This window comes from Zalophus californianus, chromosome 10 (genome assembly GCF_009762305.2).
Source record: "Zalophus californianus isolate mZalCal1 chromosome 10, mZalCal1.pri.v2, whole genome shotgun sequence".
Taxonomy (NCBI): domain Eukaryota; kingdom Metazoa; phylum Chordata; class Mammalia; order Carnivora; family Otariidae; genus Zalophus; species Zalophus californianus.
Window position 1 is genome coordinate 72069666 of NC_045604.1, and position 14292 is coordinate 72083957.

Below are 14292 nucleotides of genomic sequence, written 5' to 3' on the forward strand. Positions count from 1 at the left end.
CGCTAGGAGAGCCCTGATGATCAGGAGACGCCGACAACCCGAAATGCCCGGATCCTAAGAAGTAGGGTTCACGAACTCTGGCAGAGACTGCAGGCGACACAAGATGGGAAGGGGGTTCCCATCATCCAGGGAGCATGCCGTGGCGGACGGAGCGGGAGCCAAGACTGCAGGGGACCTAAATCCCATAGTAGGGGCCGCGGCCCGTCGCTCGTGGGACCCGGGCCGAGCCGCGCCTCCATGTCCCTGTCAAGGACACTACAAATGGGACCCGTCTCAGCGGCTGAAACCTACCTCACCAGGAAAACGTGATCGCTGTGAGGGACGCGCGGCCCAGAGGAGGGAACAAGCCCTCGGGGGCCGCCGATCCTGACCGGGACGCAAACACCAGGAAGACCGAGGGCTCCGCGCGCGCAGGGGCGGCCACCCTCGCCGGGCGGGGCTCGGGGGATCAGGCGCAGCCGGCCGCCGGAAAGCCACGCAGGCACCAGCCGGACGCGCAGCGCCTCCCGGAGCGGGGACGCGAGGCGGCGATAGCCGCTAGCCGAGCCGCATGCAGGCCCCTCTAGGCCGCGGCGGGAAACGGGACACTCGGTAGCATTAACTCTTTCCGGCCACCAGGGCGGCACCCGGAAAAGACCGGTTTGCCTCCGCGAGGCCGCAGCCCGCCGCGCTGCTGCTCAACTCCCTCCCCGGAATGGCGTCACTCCGCTTCCGGCCGGAGCGGGGTGTTGGTTGGAGCCCGGGCAGTGACGCGGGCCTGAGGGCCGGTGCTGAGGACGGTCCTGCGCGGGGCGGGTCCCGGTCCGCCTCGGAGCGGCGCGGGGCAGAGGGCGGCGGCCTGCAGGTGAGCGGGTGGCAGGGGGAGCGGCGTCGGCCCCGGAGGTCCCGAAGGACCCCGGCCTCCATTGTCCGCGGACCGCGGTGTTTTCGGGCCGGTCGGCGCAGCCTGACGGCGGAACCATTTCTGGAAGCCCCGCCGTCAGGCTCCGGAGGCCATCCTGTTGTCCGCCTTTGCGCAGACGGCGTCGGGGCCTCGCTGGCCGGTGTTGCCGCGCGCCGGGGACCCAGGCGGTGCAGCCTCGGAGACGTCGGCCTTTGCTGGTACCCAAGCACGGCAAGCGTCCCGGTGCCCGCTGAGCTTGCTGGGCAGCCGGCGGCCGGCCATTTGGGAATACCGTGGCATCCTGGTCGACTTTGGGTGCCGTTCCTGCGGGCTCACGGCCGGGAAAGCGAGGTCCCGGGACTCTCCTCAGTCTCGCCTCGAGGTCTAAATGAGCGTCGAAGAAAGGGAAGGTGGGCCGAAGGGTCACCCTCAACATCACCAACTCTCCTCCTCTCCTCCTTTGCGACTTGGCCTGTGGATAAACGTTTTGTAAGCAAAGATCAGCTGTGATTTTTCTGGGTCAAGTAAAGAGATTTAAAAACACAGGAATGGATCTTGTGCACGGTGCCCTTTATGCTTCTTGCAGGGAAGTGTCAAACAAGAGTGTTGAGCGTCTAGTTACTTAATCCGGGGATGCTGTCTGAGAAGAATAGGACTGATTTTTCCCTAATTACTTTGCTCCTTCTCTGGTCTCACTTCTGTGTCCCAGCTCTCCTGCCAGTATTCGTACAGTGGAAAGGAGACTCTGGAACGTTCCACGCACTGAGGGCTTCCGTCTTCACAAGAGGATGAAGGGTCAGAGAAGTTGGACCCCCTTACTAGAGACAGAAGACTGGGATGACACGTTAAAATTTAAGAGGAACTCAGAATATTCTCCTGATGTCCCTTGGTATGGGGAAGCTGGCATAGGAAGCACAGCAATGAAGTCTTTGGATAATCCCCAGGCTCCTTGCCTCCAGAGGGTGTAAATGTTCTCACTGTCTAACCTTTCTTGACTCATTATTTTTGCAAAGGCGAAGTCCTCAGTGGGCATTTTTCTATCAATGAGCTGTGCCTTATTTCAAGTGGATAATAGAAGAAGAAAGGGTCTGGCAGTGGATTCTTTAAAAGGAGAGCAGGGGCACCTGGGTGGCTCAGTCGGTTATGTGGCTGCCTCGGGCCAGGTCATGATCTCTGACTTCTGAGATTGAACCCGTGTCAGGCTCCCTGCTCATTGGGGAATTGGCTTCTCCCTCTGACCCTCCCTTCTCTCATGTGCTCTTTTTCTCTCTCTCCCCCCCCTCAGATAAATAGATAAAATCTTTAAAAAAATAAGGTCAAATTAAAAAACATAATAAAAGGAAAGCAAGGCAGGAATTTTCTGTGCATTTTTCACCCATTATGAGTAGTGGGTAGTAAAGTTCATGTGACTTTCTTCCTGATGTGCACTTTTTTCTGCTGTCAGTGTTTTAGTAAGAAGATCCTTTTATTGATTTTATTCTAGGCCATACATGGTCTCAGTTGCCAAAAAAGGTGGTAATGGATGAAAAGTAGAAGACAGGAAACCACTAAGGGAAGGTTGTAAGTCAAGGAGAAAACCTGTCAAGACAGTACGTGTATATGTAATCTATGCAACCCTGCTAGTCTGTGCTTTGCTGCATGCAGATGGGTGGGAGCAACTGTGTCTGAGAGGTAGCAGTTGCCACAACTTTTTTTTCCCCCCAGGTTTTTAGTGAATACCTTGTGGGAAATTGGTGGCCCAGTATCTCCTTTCGTCTTTCAGTCATTTTTCTTAGTGTTTCATACTTCCTACCATCCGTACTCAGCTTTTTCCTCTTTCTACCACCAACCCCCTAATCAAAAGTAAGTTATCTGTTAGTAGGTGAAGATTATTTATTTCTAGGTTGCAAACCAAGAGTTTGGAAAAGAGGCCGTGCTCTTCAGACAAACTGTAGATGTCACAGGCTTCAAGAGGAAGGCATCAGAGTCACCGCCAGTGGACATGTCCCATGATGAATTTTGGACTATACACCAGGGGCTGCAAGAACACCTGAGCTGGAATTCTCGTAAGGAAACTGAGCCTGTGTGTGAGACAGGTAGGGCAGGACATGATAAGTACTATTTCCTAGGAACTGATAGGAATTTGTGCGATTTGTATTTTCTATATGTTGAGCTCTGTGGATCTATAAACAGACAGATTAGCAATTATGATAGTCCCCAGGTGTCAGTAGAGTAGACCAGTTGTGGGTGAAGTTGGACATTGGCCTATGATATAGTAGTATCTATACCACTGAGCTCTGGTAGTAACACCATGAACTCTTTAGAAAACTGGAGGTAATAGGAGCCATCTCATTCTCATAAAATAAGAAATTGAGATCAGAAATGGGTTATCAGTGGCAGAATATGAACACAATTATGTATCAAGAAAAAGAATAATGATGCAAAAGTCGTATCTTATTATACACTGGATTTCCTGAGTACTTCATTTTTAAATATGTATGAGTTTTGCCTAATTGAGAACAATTTATTTCATCAGAGGAAACTAAAAACGGTTTTTCTTTCATTATGTCACTCCTGAAAATCGTGGAACCTATTCTAGGTGTCAGTTGATAATTTGGCTCCTATTTGTGTTGAGAAGGCTACTTTAAGACACCATACACACTTGCAAATGTGTTCTGTTTCTGTTGAAAGAATTGGTAGTGTCTGTATTTTAGAAATAGCGTCAGAATGTTCAAAGAAGTGAGAGCAATTTCCTCTGGCTCTTTTCTACCCACAGCTATGCCTATTCACCAGATCCTAGTCTTTTCTGAGAAGACAAATACCAAAGACTGGACAATGGCACCTGAGCTCGTCTTGCCTGAGTCCCAGGTGAGCTGTGCAATCCAGCTATTGAGGGCTGTCTTTTCCTGCTGCCCAGGACCCACACTGCCCAGCTCACAGGCATCTTAGCCCCAGTGTTTTCCCTGGGGAATCCCTTGCTTTTTTTTCCTTTTTGCCTTCTCACTTTAAAAAAAAAAAAAGTAGGTCACCTACTTGGCTCAGTTGGTTGGGCAATTGCGTTAGGCTCAGGTAATGATCCCAGGGTCCTGGGATCAGGCCCTGCGTGCTTCTCCCTCTCCATCCCCACCCCTCTGCTCATGCTCTCTTTTGCTGTCTCTCTCTCTCTCTGTCCAATAAGTAAATATTTTTAAAAATCCTTAAAAAAAAAAAGTGTTATTAATTCCTGGATTGCCCAGGATCTACCATGGGCCAGATGGTAGGGCTGGTTCTGTAGTGCAAGTACTGAGCTGAAGCCCATTGTCTTCTTTAGAGCTTGTTGACATTTGAAGAAGTGGCCATGTATTTTTCCCAGGAAGAATGGGAGTTACTGGATCCCACTCAGAAGGCCCTCTACAATGATGTAATGCGGGAAAACTATGAGACTGTCATCTCTCTAGGTAAAGAATCTCCCTTGCATTGGGTAGAAGTTGAGTAATCTGTCATATTCTCTGCTTACTGGGAATGTATTCCTCTGAGAGGCTGTGTTCCAATAACAGGATGCTTCTCACCTAGATGGTGTGTGGACAGAAAAAGGTGTATCCAGATCACCTGGGGAGCTTTGTCCAGGTGCACATGGTCATTTCTTACCCTAAACTTCTTGATCCCTTCATCCCCTCCAAATCTGCTCTTTTTTTACCTTTCACATCCCCATACAAGGTACCATCATTTATCCAATCTGTCACACCAGAAAAATACAGTCGTCCTTAGGCATAATCTTGCAATCACAACCCACTTCTAATGCATCACTGTCCATTTGGCTCCACCTTCATAGTGTAGGCAGAGTGCAACCGTGTCTCATCCTTTTATTATTTTAATGTCCTGATCAAATCATGAAATTTCTGTGCTGTAAATCTTAGGATGTCTTCTCATACATTCAGAATAAAATCCATATTCCTTATTGAGGTACCCAGGAGCCTATAAGATCTGGCTGCTGCTCACCTTCCTGCCCTTGTCTTTTTCCACTGGTGTCTTTGTTCGGTCTTCTTTATCCACACTGATTTTGCTGTTGCTTTAACTCACCAAGCTAATTTCTACCTTTCCATTTCTTCAACTGGCACATTGACTCTGAGTTCTACATTTTTAAACACCCCTGATATTTGCCCAACTCAAAACGTTTTATATAATATAAGAAAAAGTAAGATTTCCTTTTACTGACTACATGAAAACTGAAGACAGTCAACTGGGGAATGATTTTGGGGGTTATTAGATACTCGATTCTTATTTACTGTGAGAAGGTCACTACTAGGTATCACTTAACATTTGTAAACATGTCCCATATGTACCAAAAGGAATAGGATCTTCTGTATTTTAGAAATGAGGTAAGGATGCTCATAGACTGAAGTGAGAGAAATTTTTGCTTGCTCTTTTCTACCCACAGCTATGCCTGTTCACCAGATCCTAGCCTTTTCTGAGAAGACAAACACCAAAGACTGGACAGTGGCACCTGAGTTCATCTTGCCTGAGTCCCAGGTGAGCTGTGCAATTCAGATATTGAGGGCTGCCTTTCCCTGCTGCCCAGGACCCGACTGCCCAGCTCACAGGCATATTAGCCCTAGTGTTCTCGCTGGGGAACTGGGCACCTCCTAGGCTGTTAATGATCCCTTGCTTCTTTCCATTTTGCATTTTAAAAAAAATGTGCTATTAATTCCTTGAATGCCTAGGGTCTACCATGGGCCAGATGGTAGGGCTGCTTCTGTAGTGCAAGTACTGAGCTGAAGCCCATTGTTTTCTTTAGAGCTTGTTGACATTTGAAGAAGTGGCCATGTATTTTTCCCAGGAAGAATGGGAGTTACTGGATCCCACTCAGGAGGCCCTCTACAATGATGTAATGCGGGAAAACTATGAGACTGTCATCTCTCTAGGTAAAGAATCTCCCTCTCCCATTGGGTAGAAGTTGAGTAATCTGCATGTTCTCTGCTTACTGGGAATGTAGTCCTCTGAGAGGTTGTGTTCCAATAACAGGTTGCTTCTCAACTAGATGGTGTGTGGACAGGGGAAAGGTGTATCCAGATCACCTGGGGAGCTGTGTCCAGGTGCACACTCCATATACTATGTAGATTTCTTGATTTATTTTTTCTCCTTCCCCAACTCTGTTCTCATAGACCCCTTTTCTCAGTAAAGAGCATTCACCCAGTAGCTAAGAGGAAGGAACGTACAGTCATCCCTTACTGAGATCTTGCTGTCCTACCCCATTGTAATGCATCACTATCCTTTTGGTTCCACCTTCACAGTGTAGCCTGAGTGCAGCCATGTCTCATCTCCTTGTGCTGTTAGCGTCCTGGCTTAAGCCAGCAGCATGTCTAAGCAGAATGAGCTAGGTACTTTCTGACTGGTGCCCTGCCACACTCTGTTTTCCACACAGCAGCCAGACGCTTTTAAAAACTGGTCAAATCATGACATTTCCCATTTCAAATCTTATGATGACTTCTCATCACATTCAGAGTAAAATCCACACCTTACTGAAGTGCTTAGGGTCCTCCAGGGTCTGACCCTACTCACCACCCTGCCCTCATCTGCTGCCACTTGTGCCCCTGCTCAGTCCTCTTGAGCCTCACTGATGTGTCTGTTTCTTGAACTTGCCATGGTCATTTCTACTTTGCCCTTTTCTCTACCTGGCACAGTTTTCTGCCACATGGCAAAACTCACTTTTACATTCCTGCTGCAATATCAGTTTTTCAAAGAGGCCTTCTGTACTACCTCATCTAAAATAGCTTCAGAGAAGCAGAGTCTTAAATGTGGAGTTAACCTGCCTTAGTTTTCTTCAAAATATTTATTACGTGCTGACCGTTTTGTTTATTTATTGCGGTTTGGTTGTCTCGTCCCACCGGAAGGTGAGATCCCATGAGATCAGGGTACTTTGGCTTAATCACCACTATATCATTAGCCCAAAGAGAGTTCCTGGCACATTATAGCCAATCAGTACGTATTGTTTGAATGACTGAGTGATGACTACTTCCCCAACTTGGCAATGTATATTTAGAAAAGTTTCATTAAGTAATTCTGGTCTGTTTCTTCCATCTGGACAAGAACCAGTGAACTATAGGAGTGGGAGGAATCTTTCCTAGTCCAGTATGTGGTGCTTAAAGGCTAAGTAAAAAGTAGGGGCACCTGGGTGGCTCAGTTTGTTAAACCTTTGACTCTTGATTTCAGCTCAGGTCACAATCTTACGAGTTTTAGATCAAACTCTTTGTTGGGCTCCACACCCTGAGGGGAGTCTGCTTGAAGATTCTCCTCCTCTGCCCCTCCCCTCACTTGTGTGCTTGCACACCTGTGCTTGCACTGTCTCTCTCTAAAAATAAAGGTAGGGCCCCTGGGTGGCTCAGTTGGTTAAGCAACTGCCTTCGGCTCAGGTCGTGATCCTGGAGTCCCTCGATTGAGTCCCACATCGGGCTCACTGCTTGGCAGGGAGTCTGCTTCTCCCTCTGACCCTCCCCCCTCTCATGTGCTCTCTCTCTCTCATTCTCTGTCTCTCAAATAAATAAATAAAACCTTTAAAAAAAATAAATGTATTCTAAAAAAAAAAGAGCTAAGTAAAAAGTTATTGTGGTCATCACAGGAATCACTAGTGCATAGGACATGCAGCCCACTGACCTTCACCTTGCTCTGCTAGACTTGGGCAAATCCTAAGGAATTAATAGGACTAATTGGTATTCCCTGCAGACTCTGGGGTTTGGTTCAACCTTGTTCGAATACAGGGTAATCTTGGTGGCAGAAGAGGGGCAGTGTAGATGGATTCCCATGCCCTTTTTCCTCTACATGGGTCCAGCTTAGGTTTATTTCTCTGTCTCCACGTTGTGTATCCACCCACAAATGCAGTATAGTATAAACCTGAAACCAGATAGGAGAGTCTACCCATTTGACCATTTGGGTAACATACTGTAAGCAGTCCTTTGCTCTTCCTGAAATAGTGTGGACAGTTATTGAGTTGCCAGTCCTTGACCTCCTTTTTTCCATTTCACAGCATTATTTGTGCTCCCCAAACCTAAAGTGATCTCCTATCTAGAGCAAGGGGAAGACCCATGGGTTCAAGGGCCCTTGGAGTTCAAGAACAGCCCTGGAGGGCTGCCTACAGGTAAATATACCATGGGAAGAGGACAAATGTGACTTGATAGCAACTTTAGCATTTCAAATTCTGCTATCTATATTTTGTGAATCAATGATCATTGGATTTTTCTCTCCATTCCTGTAGTTTTGCTTTGCCATACAGTTGGCTGATTGTTATGTTTATTCCCACAGGGTTAAAGGTCAAAACTGACAATGAAAACCATCAGCCTGTGTGTCTTTCTGACTTAGAAATACAAGCACCAGGAGACATAGTATCAAAAAAGACCCGAGTGAAAGTTCCCCAGAAAACAACAGGCAAAGAAAATCATGGTGACACACACAGGATGGGGAAGTGGCATCAAGAGTTTCCAGTTAATCAAACAAAGGAACTGTCAATCTGGGAAGAAGAGCTGCAGAGACTTATGGATCTTCACAAGAAAGCCCGTGCAGTAGAGAAGCCTTTTACATGCCAGGAGTGTAGGAAAAACTTCAGACTTACCTCTGATCTTACTAAACACAAAAAAATTCACACAGAAGTGAAGCCGTATAAATGTCAACATTGTGGTAAGAGCTTTAGAGGGAAATCAGATCTTAATAAGCACATAACAATACACCAAGGAATAAAACCATATAAATGCTCCTGGTGTGGGAAAAGCTTCAGTCAAAATTCAAATCTCCGTACACACCAAAGAACTCACACTGGAGAGAAACCCTTTATGTGTTACGTATGTGGAAAGAAATTCAGTCAGAATTCCCACCTTAGTAAACACCGGAGAACCCACATGTAGCATAAGCATGAGAAACTTTAGCAGGCAGTCCAGCCTTCTTAAAAACAGAAACACCACCACTGAACAGAAGCCTATCCAGTGTCCTAAGTCTGAGGAAATTCACCAAGTAGAGCTTAACCCTCAGGTTTATGAAAAATACAAAATTATGAAGCATGAATAATTCATCAGTGGAAAATTTGGGGATATAAACATGTTTCTCAGAAAGGAATCAAGGTTGACTCTGCAGGGGGTGCATTAGTTCTGTACTAACTACAATTTTACTAATAAAACTTCAGGGAATTCCTAACAAAGGTGTTCAAAGAACATTCTGAGTACAGAATGTACTATTTCATGAGTATGCCTGGCAATTAGCAAATTCAGCTTCAAATAGCAAATACACCGAGGAATTAATCAGTCTTCTGTGATCATCATGTTGTTGGTTTTGCATTGATCTTCCAGCCACTTTAAACATGATAGAAACATTTGTAGCATGGTCTTCCAAAACAAGAAAGAATAACCTGCATGTTTAATTGAATACCATTGCCTTCAGGGTAGTAGGCTTACCAATTTCAAGAGCCCTATGACAAAAAATGAGGTCTGTTGTCAAGTTTTCCAAGAACCAAATTGGATTTTCTTCCTCTCCTTTGTCATTGGACACTGTTCCCCAAGTTGGGTATCATTTGAGTTCCTCCTTGAACATTTTAGCTCTTGATTCCTTTTAGCACCATTTTTACTGTGATGAAATGCTATTTACTTCACCACTAGAGAATCTGCAAGAAGTAACTGTACTAACTTACACCTCTCATTGGTGGTGTTTGATAGAGGAAAACATCAAGATCATATGGAAACGGGTTGGAATTTTTAGCCATGGATTATATATTACATGTAAAGAAGATTGTCTGCAATAAAAGAAACTAGACATTTTCTCTCCAGTGTCAACCATAAATATTAGCACTTTCCTGGGACCTAAACGGATATTTATGGAAGTTCAGGATCAAATCATGTTTTTGTTTGCTGGCTTTTTAATTTGGCTTTCATTTATAAGAACACCAGAGGGTTGTTTCAAAACTATAGTGTGTGCTGCAGGCAGGATGTGGTTCACTGGGTGTGGCAAAAGATTGGGTTCCCAAGAGGAAAGGTTTGGGAACTAATGCTGAGTGGTGGACAAGGATGGGAGACTCTACGTTCATGTTAGTTGTCTTACACTGTCTATTATTAGGCAGGGTCTACCTGTCTGTACACAGCATTTAACAGCCTTAGGCTGATAAATGATATAGATGGCTGAACATCTCTCCAGGCTGTGGATCTTAGAACTCCTACCTACAGCAGTGACATGTGTTCCTGTTAGAGCTTTTAGGTTGTACCAAGAAGGGGGTTAAATGATTTCTCCCAAATACCTTATAAATGATGAAGTTAAGGCTGAGACACAGGACTTGTTCAAGACCCTATTGCTAGTGGGTCTGTTCGCTGCCAGCTAGCTGCATCAGGGAGGTCTGAAGGCACGTTTAGCAGGATGTGTACGTTATTCCTGCAGGGCCAGGCTGGATGACACAGTGTTGTATCTCCTTCTAACTTATAAAACATTCTTGTGGCTTGATTGGTTCCCGAAACACTTAGGTCTCCATGTGTTCTGTGAAAGAAAACTATTTCAACTCAGGGTTATTCTAGGGACTAGAGGGATTGGTGAATGAAAAGCACTTCACAGCCTGGCCAGTGGTAGATGCTCAATCAATGTACATTTGCTTCCCTTTCCCCTGTTCCCCAGTGATGTGCTGGGCAGACTGACTGCAGTAAGGAAGCAGTTGTGTTTATGGCTATTTTCAGCTCCTTTCAGGAGTTGTGCACTGCTGGTGGTGATGTTGCTCAGTTGATTTGATCCTTGGCCTCAGTACTTTATGGTGTAAGTCACCTGAGCTGTGGATATGGTGCTCTCAGCAGGATTTTGTTTTCTTCCCCAAGATGAACAATATCAAGTATTATTTCTTAGGCACAGCCAGCTTTAAAGCTTTCGTCTGCATAGCTTTTATCTATCACCCTCATCTCATACTCTATCTCATCCCCGGATACATGCGGACATCTTCCCGGTGCTACATTCATTCAGTTTCATGGGGGCCTCTTACGTGCCCAGGCACTGTTTGGTCTAGACTGAGAATATAGTAGTGAACAAAAGAGCTAAATACATACCCTCACAGGACTTGTATTCTAGTGAAGAGTATAAAGGAGTGGCTATGGTTTTCTGCTTCTTGCAATTAGGGTCATAGGATAGTTGTGGGTAAAGGGTTGTGAGCAGAAGCCCCACTTCTGGGCTGAAGACTGTTGGTGCAACACTCTATAGTGCTCTTCTTACCTCAGTTGTGGAAGCGTATACAGAAACGGGGGCCACAAGTTCAAAGTAGTCTGGAATGCTGAGCCCCCCACATGGAGAGCAGTTGTCCTGGAAGGTCCCCTAGACCTGTGATGGATTTTATGGGAATGAGAAATAAACTTCTGTTAAAGTTATTTTAAGAGATATTGGTGCCGTATGTTTCTGCAGCATAACCTGGCCTGTCTACATAGACACAGCTATTCTACTAGAGCTCTGGAGCCCTTTCTGTGTCAGTCCACGTGGACTTTGGCCCTCAGGAGAGATCTTCCTTCATGTAGATGCTCCACTGAGCTCATGTAACACTGATAGGCACACTGAGGAGCTTACAAGACTAGGTGATAGGAAAGAAGGACTGATTTTTTACCTGAGACAAGTCCAGGTTGGTCAGTTTTTTCAAGTGGACAAAGCAGCCATCCCTCCCTCTCTGGCTTCATTCCTCTTCTCTTGCTCTCCCTCTGTGCTCCACTGCTTTTGTACATAAAGATGGGTTGCTATTGACCAGTGGGCTACAGAGAGGGTAGGGGTTATCTTTCGTTCCGCCTGTGAGTGCAGATTTTAAGCAATTGTTTGGTAACTACCCCTCTCATACCTTCTGCAAGTTGGCCTCAGAAACAGGACATAGGGCAGAAGCAGATTTGTCCTGATCAGTGTAGAGAGGAAGGGGACTGCCCTCTTGGACTAAGAGGTGGTAGTTGGGAGGAAGGTCATGCAGGAAAGCAGGAGCAGGACATTGCAGTTGAGGAGTGAGAACCTCTGTTGGGAATGTCTGCATAGCCAAGAACCAGCAGTACAATATTCCACAACTCATGCTTGGAAATTTGGGGGTGGACATGTGGACATTGGAAGAAGCAATTTCTGTACCCTGTCAAAGGGATGAGAGCAGACTACCAAAAATGCAATATAAAATCTATTTAGGCTTGGTTTCTTTTTTGTTAAAGATATTATTTCAGAGAGAGAGAGTGCGAGAGTGCAAGCATGAGTCGGGGAAGGAGCTGAGGGAGAAGCAGACTCCCCGCTGAGCAGGGAGCAGGGAGCCCAATGTGGGGCTGGATCCCAGGACCCTGGAATCATGACCTGAGCCGAAGGTAGACGCTTAACCTACTGAGCCACTCAGGCGCCCCTATTTAGGCTTTGGTGTAGAGCTGAAGTGCAACACACAACCTTAAGTTTAGCCTGGAACGTTCGTATTAAAGTTCTCAGAAATGTCTTTTATAACCAAATGATTCTAGGACAAACCAGAAGGTGCTTCATTTCAGGTGGTTCAGATAACAGCCTTACAGTGGCTCCAAGCTTGGTTCCAAGAACTGGAACAGTGACCAGCGTAACCCTGAAATCCTCTCAGCAGTGTGCTAAGTGGCCACAGTGTGGGGACTGTGCCAGACCCAGGGTTCTCCCTACCCTTAAGCAGACTGCGTCTGGAACCTCAAGCTGATCTTGAGACCCTCCACTGTCTTAGCTGGAGGGGAAGCAGAGGAGGAGAGCTTGGAATCAAACTAAAAGTGCTAGGGTTGATCAACTTTTGGAACCGTGAGAAGAGTGTCTAATTCCCCTGGAGAGCTTGAGAGCAGGAATGCTAAGCAGCCTTTTCTTTTCTTTTCTTTTTTTTTTTTAAAGATTTTATTTATTTATTTGAGAGAGAGAGAGAATGAGAGATAGAAAGCATGAGAGGGAAGAGGGTCAGAGGGAGAAGCAGACTCCCCGCCGAGCAGGAAGCCCGATGCGGGACTCGATCCCGGGACTCCAGGACCATGACCCGAGCTGAAGGCAGTCGCTTAACCAACTGAGCCACCCAGGCGCCCTAAGCAGCCTTTTCGATCCAGCTGGACAGTTGGGATAACACAGAAGGTTTGAATTCCTTAAAGGATTTTCTAAACATTCATTTGAGTCACTCCACAGACAGGAGTTTACTGACCACCCTCTGCATTTCCTGGCCGGTTGCACTCGATGTAATGGGTCAAGGCTGCCCGTTACTTTCCTCTCTGGGTTTTACCTTTTGTTGCTTAGAGTGGATTCTTTGCTGAAGGGCTCACATTGCTTCTGTGGGTTCTCACCTGAACGGAGTCTCTGGAGTGCTCTCAAGTAGGAAGGTTGAGCCTTTGTTCACACTTTGTGTTTCCAGGGTTGCTTGCAAAACGTATTTGGACAAAAGTGTATTGTTGTTACTAAATCTTGTCCACGCTTGTCACCTTTATCATTTCTTTCTTGTGTGGGTTTAGTGGGGAGCAAGGCTGGAGTACTCTTGAAGCGTCTGCCGTGTGGCTTATGTGCAGCTTTCCCTTCATGTGTGAATTCCCCAGTGGGCAGTGGTACCGGGCTATTGTGAAATGTTTTCTGCAGTGCAACGTTTTTGAGGCTTTTCTCCTGTGACCCACCCGACCCACCACATCTGAGAACGCCTGCACTTCACTTTAAAGCAGTCACCCTATCTCTCATGAGAGGGATCAAGCATGCTGAGTTTCAGATTTAGCAAAACTGTCAGAGTCACTTCTCACTTCCAACACAGCAGGACGGTGACTTTGGAGTTGCACTGATCTTGGCACTAACAAAAAACAGCAAGCTTTATAGTATTTAAATACTCTGCACTTTTAAGGGAAAACTTAGTAATAAAGCTTCCTGTTGAATTTTTTAAACAAATGGTAGATTTCTGATATTATAATTTTCACACTAAGTATTTTCCCACCATGTTTATGAACAACTGAACAATGTCAGGGCATTAGAAGAAAAAAAGGGAAGGATCTTTAATATTAATAAGGGTAAAAGTAAAATGTGTTTAACTTTAGTAAAGTTTTCTTTAAAAATATTAGTAGCTTAAGGAGCAGTAGTTTATGGTGGAGAGAGGAACAGGTTTTTTAAAACATTTCCTTCATCCTTTAGCTATGGTGGGGGAGCATTCATCCTCATTAATGCTACTTATCATCCTTAAAGGAAAAGCTTGTATTGCCAATCTTATTCTTTCAATGAAGAGGCACTTTTGCAATATTCAGTTCTGTGAGCCCTCTAAAACTCCCACAGTTTAAAATCCAAACTTGCACAAGGGCTCTCTCTTCCTTTTACTCATGTACCAGTCATATCTGCTCTTCTCACTCTGAGCACTGTGTATATTTTCATCATAGCATGTATCACCACTTAGAGTTATTTGGTTTGTTTACTTGTTTTTGTCCATCTTCCCCCATTAAAATGTAAGCAGGGCAGGGGCTGTGTCTTGTGCAGCCTTG

The 14292-nt window shown here is 45.7% G+C and overlaps 1 protein-coding gene across 2 annotated transcripts; it reads left to right on the forward strand.

Moving 5' to 3' along the window:
• The first annotated feature begins 679 nt into the window (after window positions 1-679).
• LOC113932462 (zinc finger protein 75A-like) lies at window positions 680-9636 on the forward strand. 2 transcript variants are annotated; one of them, XM_035722296.1, is made up of 8 exons: window positions 680-844; window positions 2766-2958; window positions 3639-3730; window positions 4173-4299; window positions 5280-5371; window positions 5637-5763; window positions 7863-7973; window positions 8138-9636. In XM_035722296.1, the coding sequence occupies exons 1-8, from the start codon at window positions 695-697 to the stop codon at window positions 8731-8733; spliced, it is 1488 nt and encodes a 495-aa protein (XP_035578189.1). In that variant the 5' UTR covers window positions 680-694; the 3' UTR covers window positions 8734-9636. The 2 variants fall into 2 exon arrangements, with proteins under 2 accessions (XP_035578189.1, XP_035578190.1); XM_035722297.1 differs by lacking the exons at window positions 5280-5371; window positions 5637-5763.
• The last annotated feature ends 4656 nt before the right edge of the window (window positions 9637-14292 follow it).

Bases quoted from the DNA above. Each gene is read 5' to 3' on its own strand.
- LOC113932462 (XM_035722296.1), top strand. From the start codon at position 695: ATGGCGTCACTCCGCTTCCGGCCGGAGCGGGGTGTTGGTTGGAGCCCG. The intron at 4,300-5,279 runs GTAAAGAATCTC...TTCTACCCACAG, and splicing joins TGAGACTGTCATCTCTCTAG to CTATGCCTGTTCACCAGATC. The intron at 7,974-8,137 runs GTAAATATACCA...TTATTCCCACAG, and splicing joins CCCTGGAGGGCTGCCTACAG to GGTTAAAGGTCAAAACTGAC.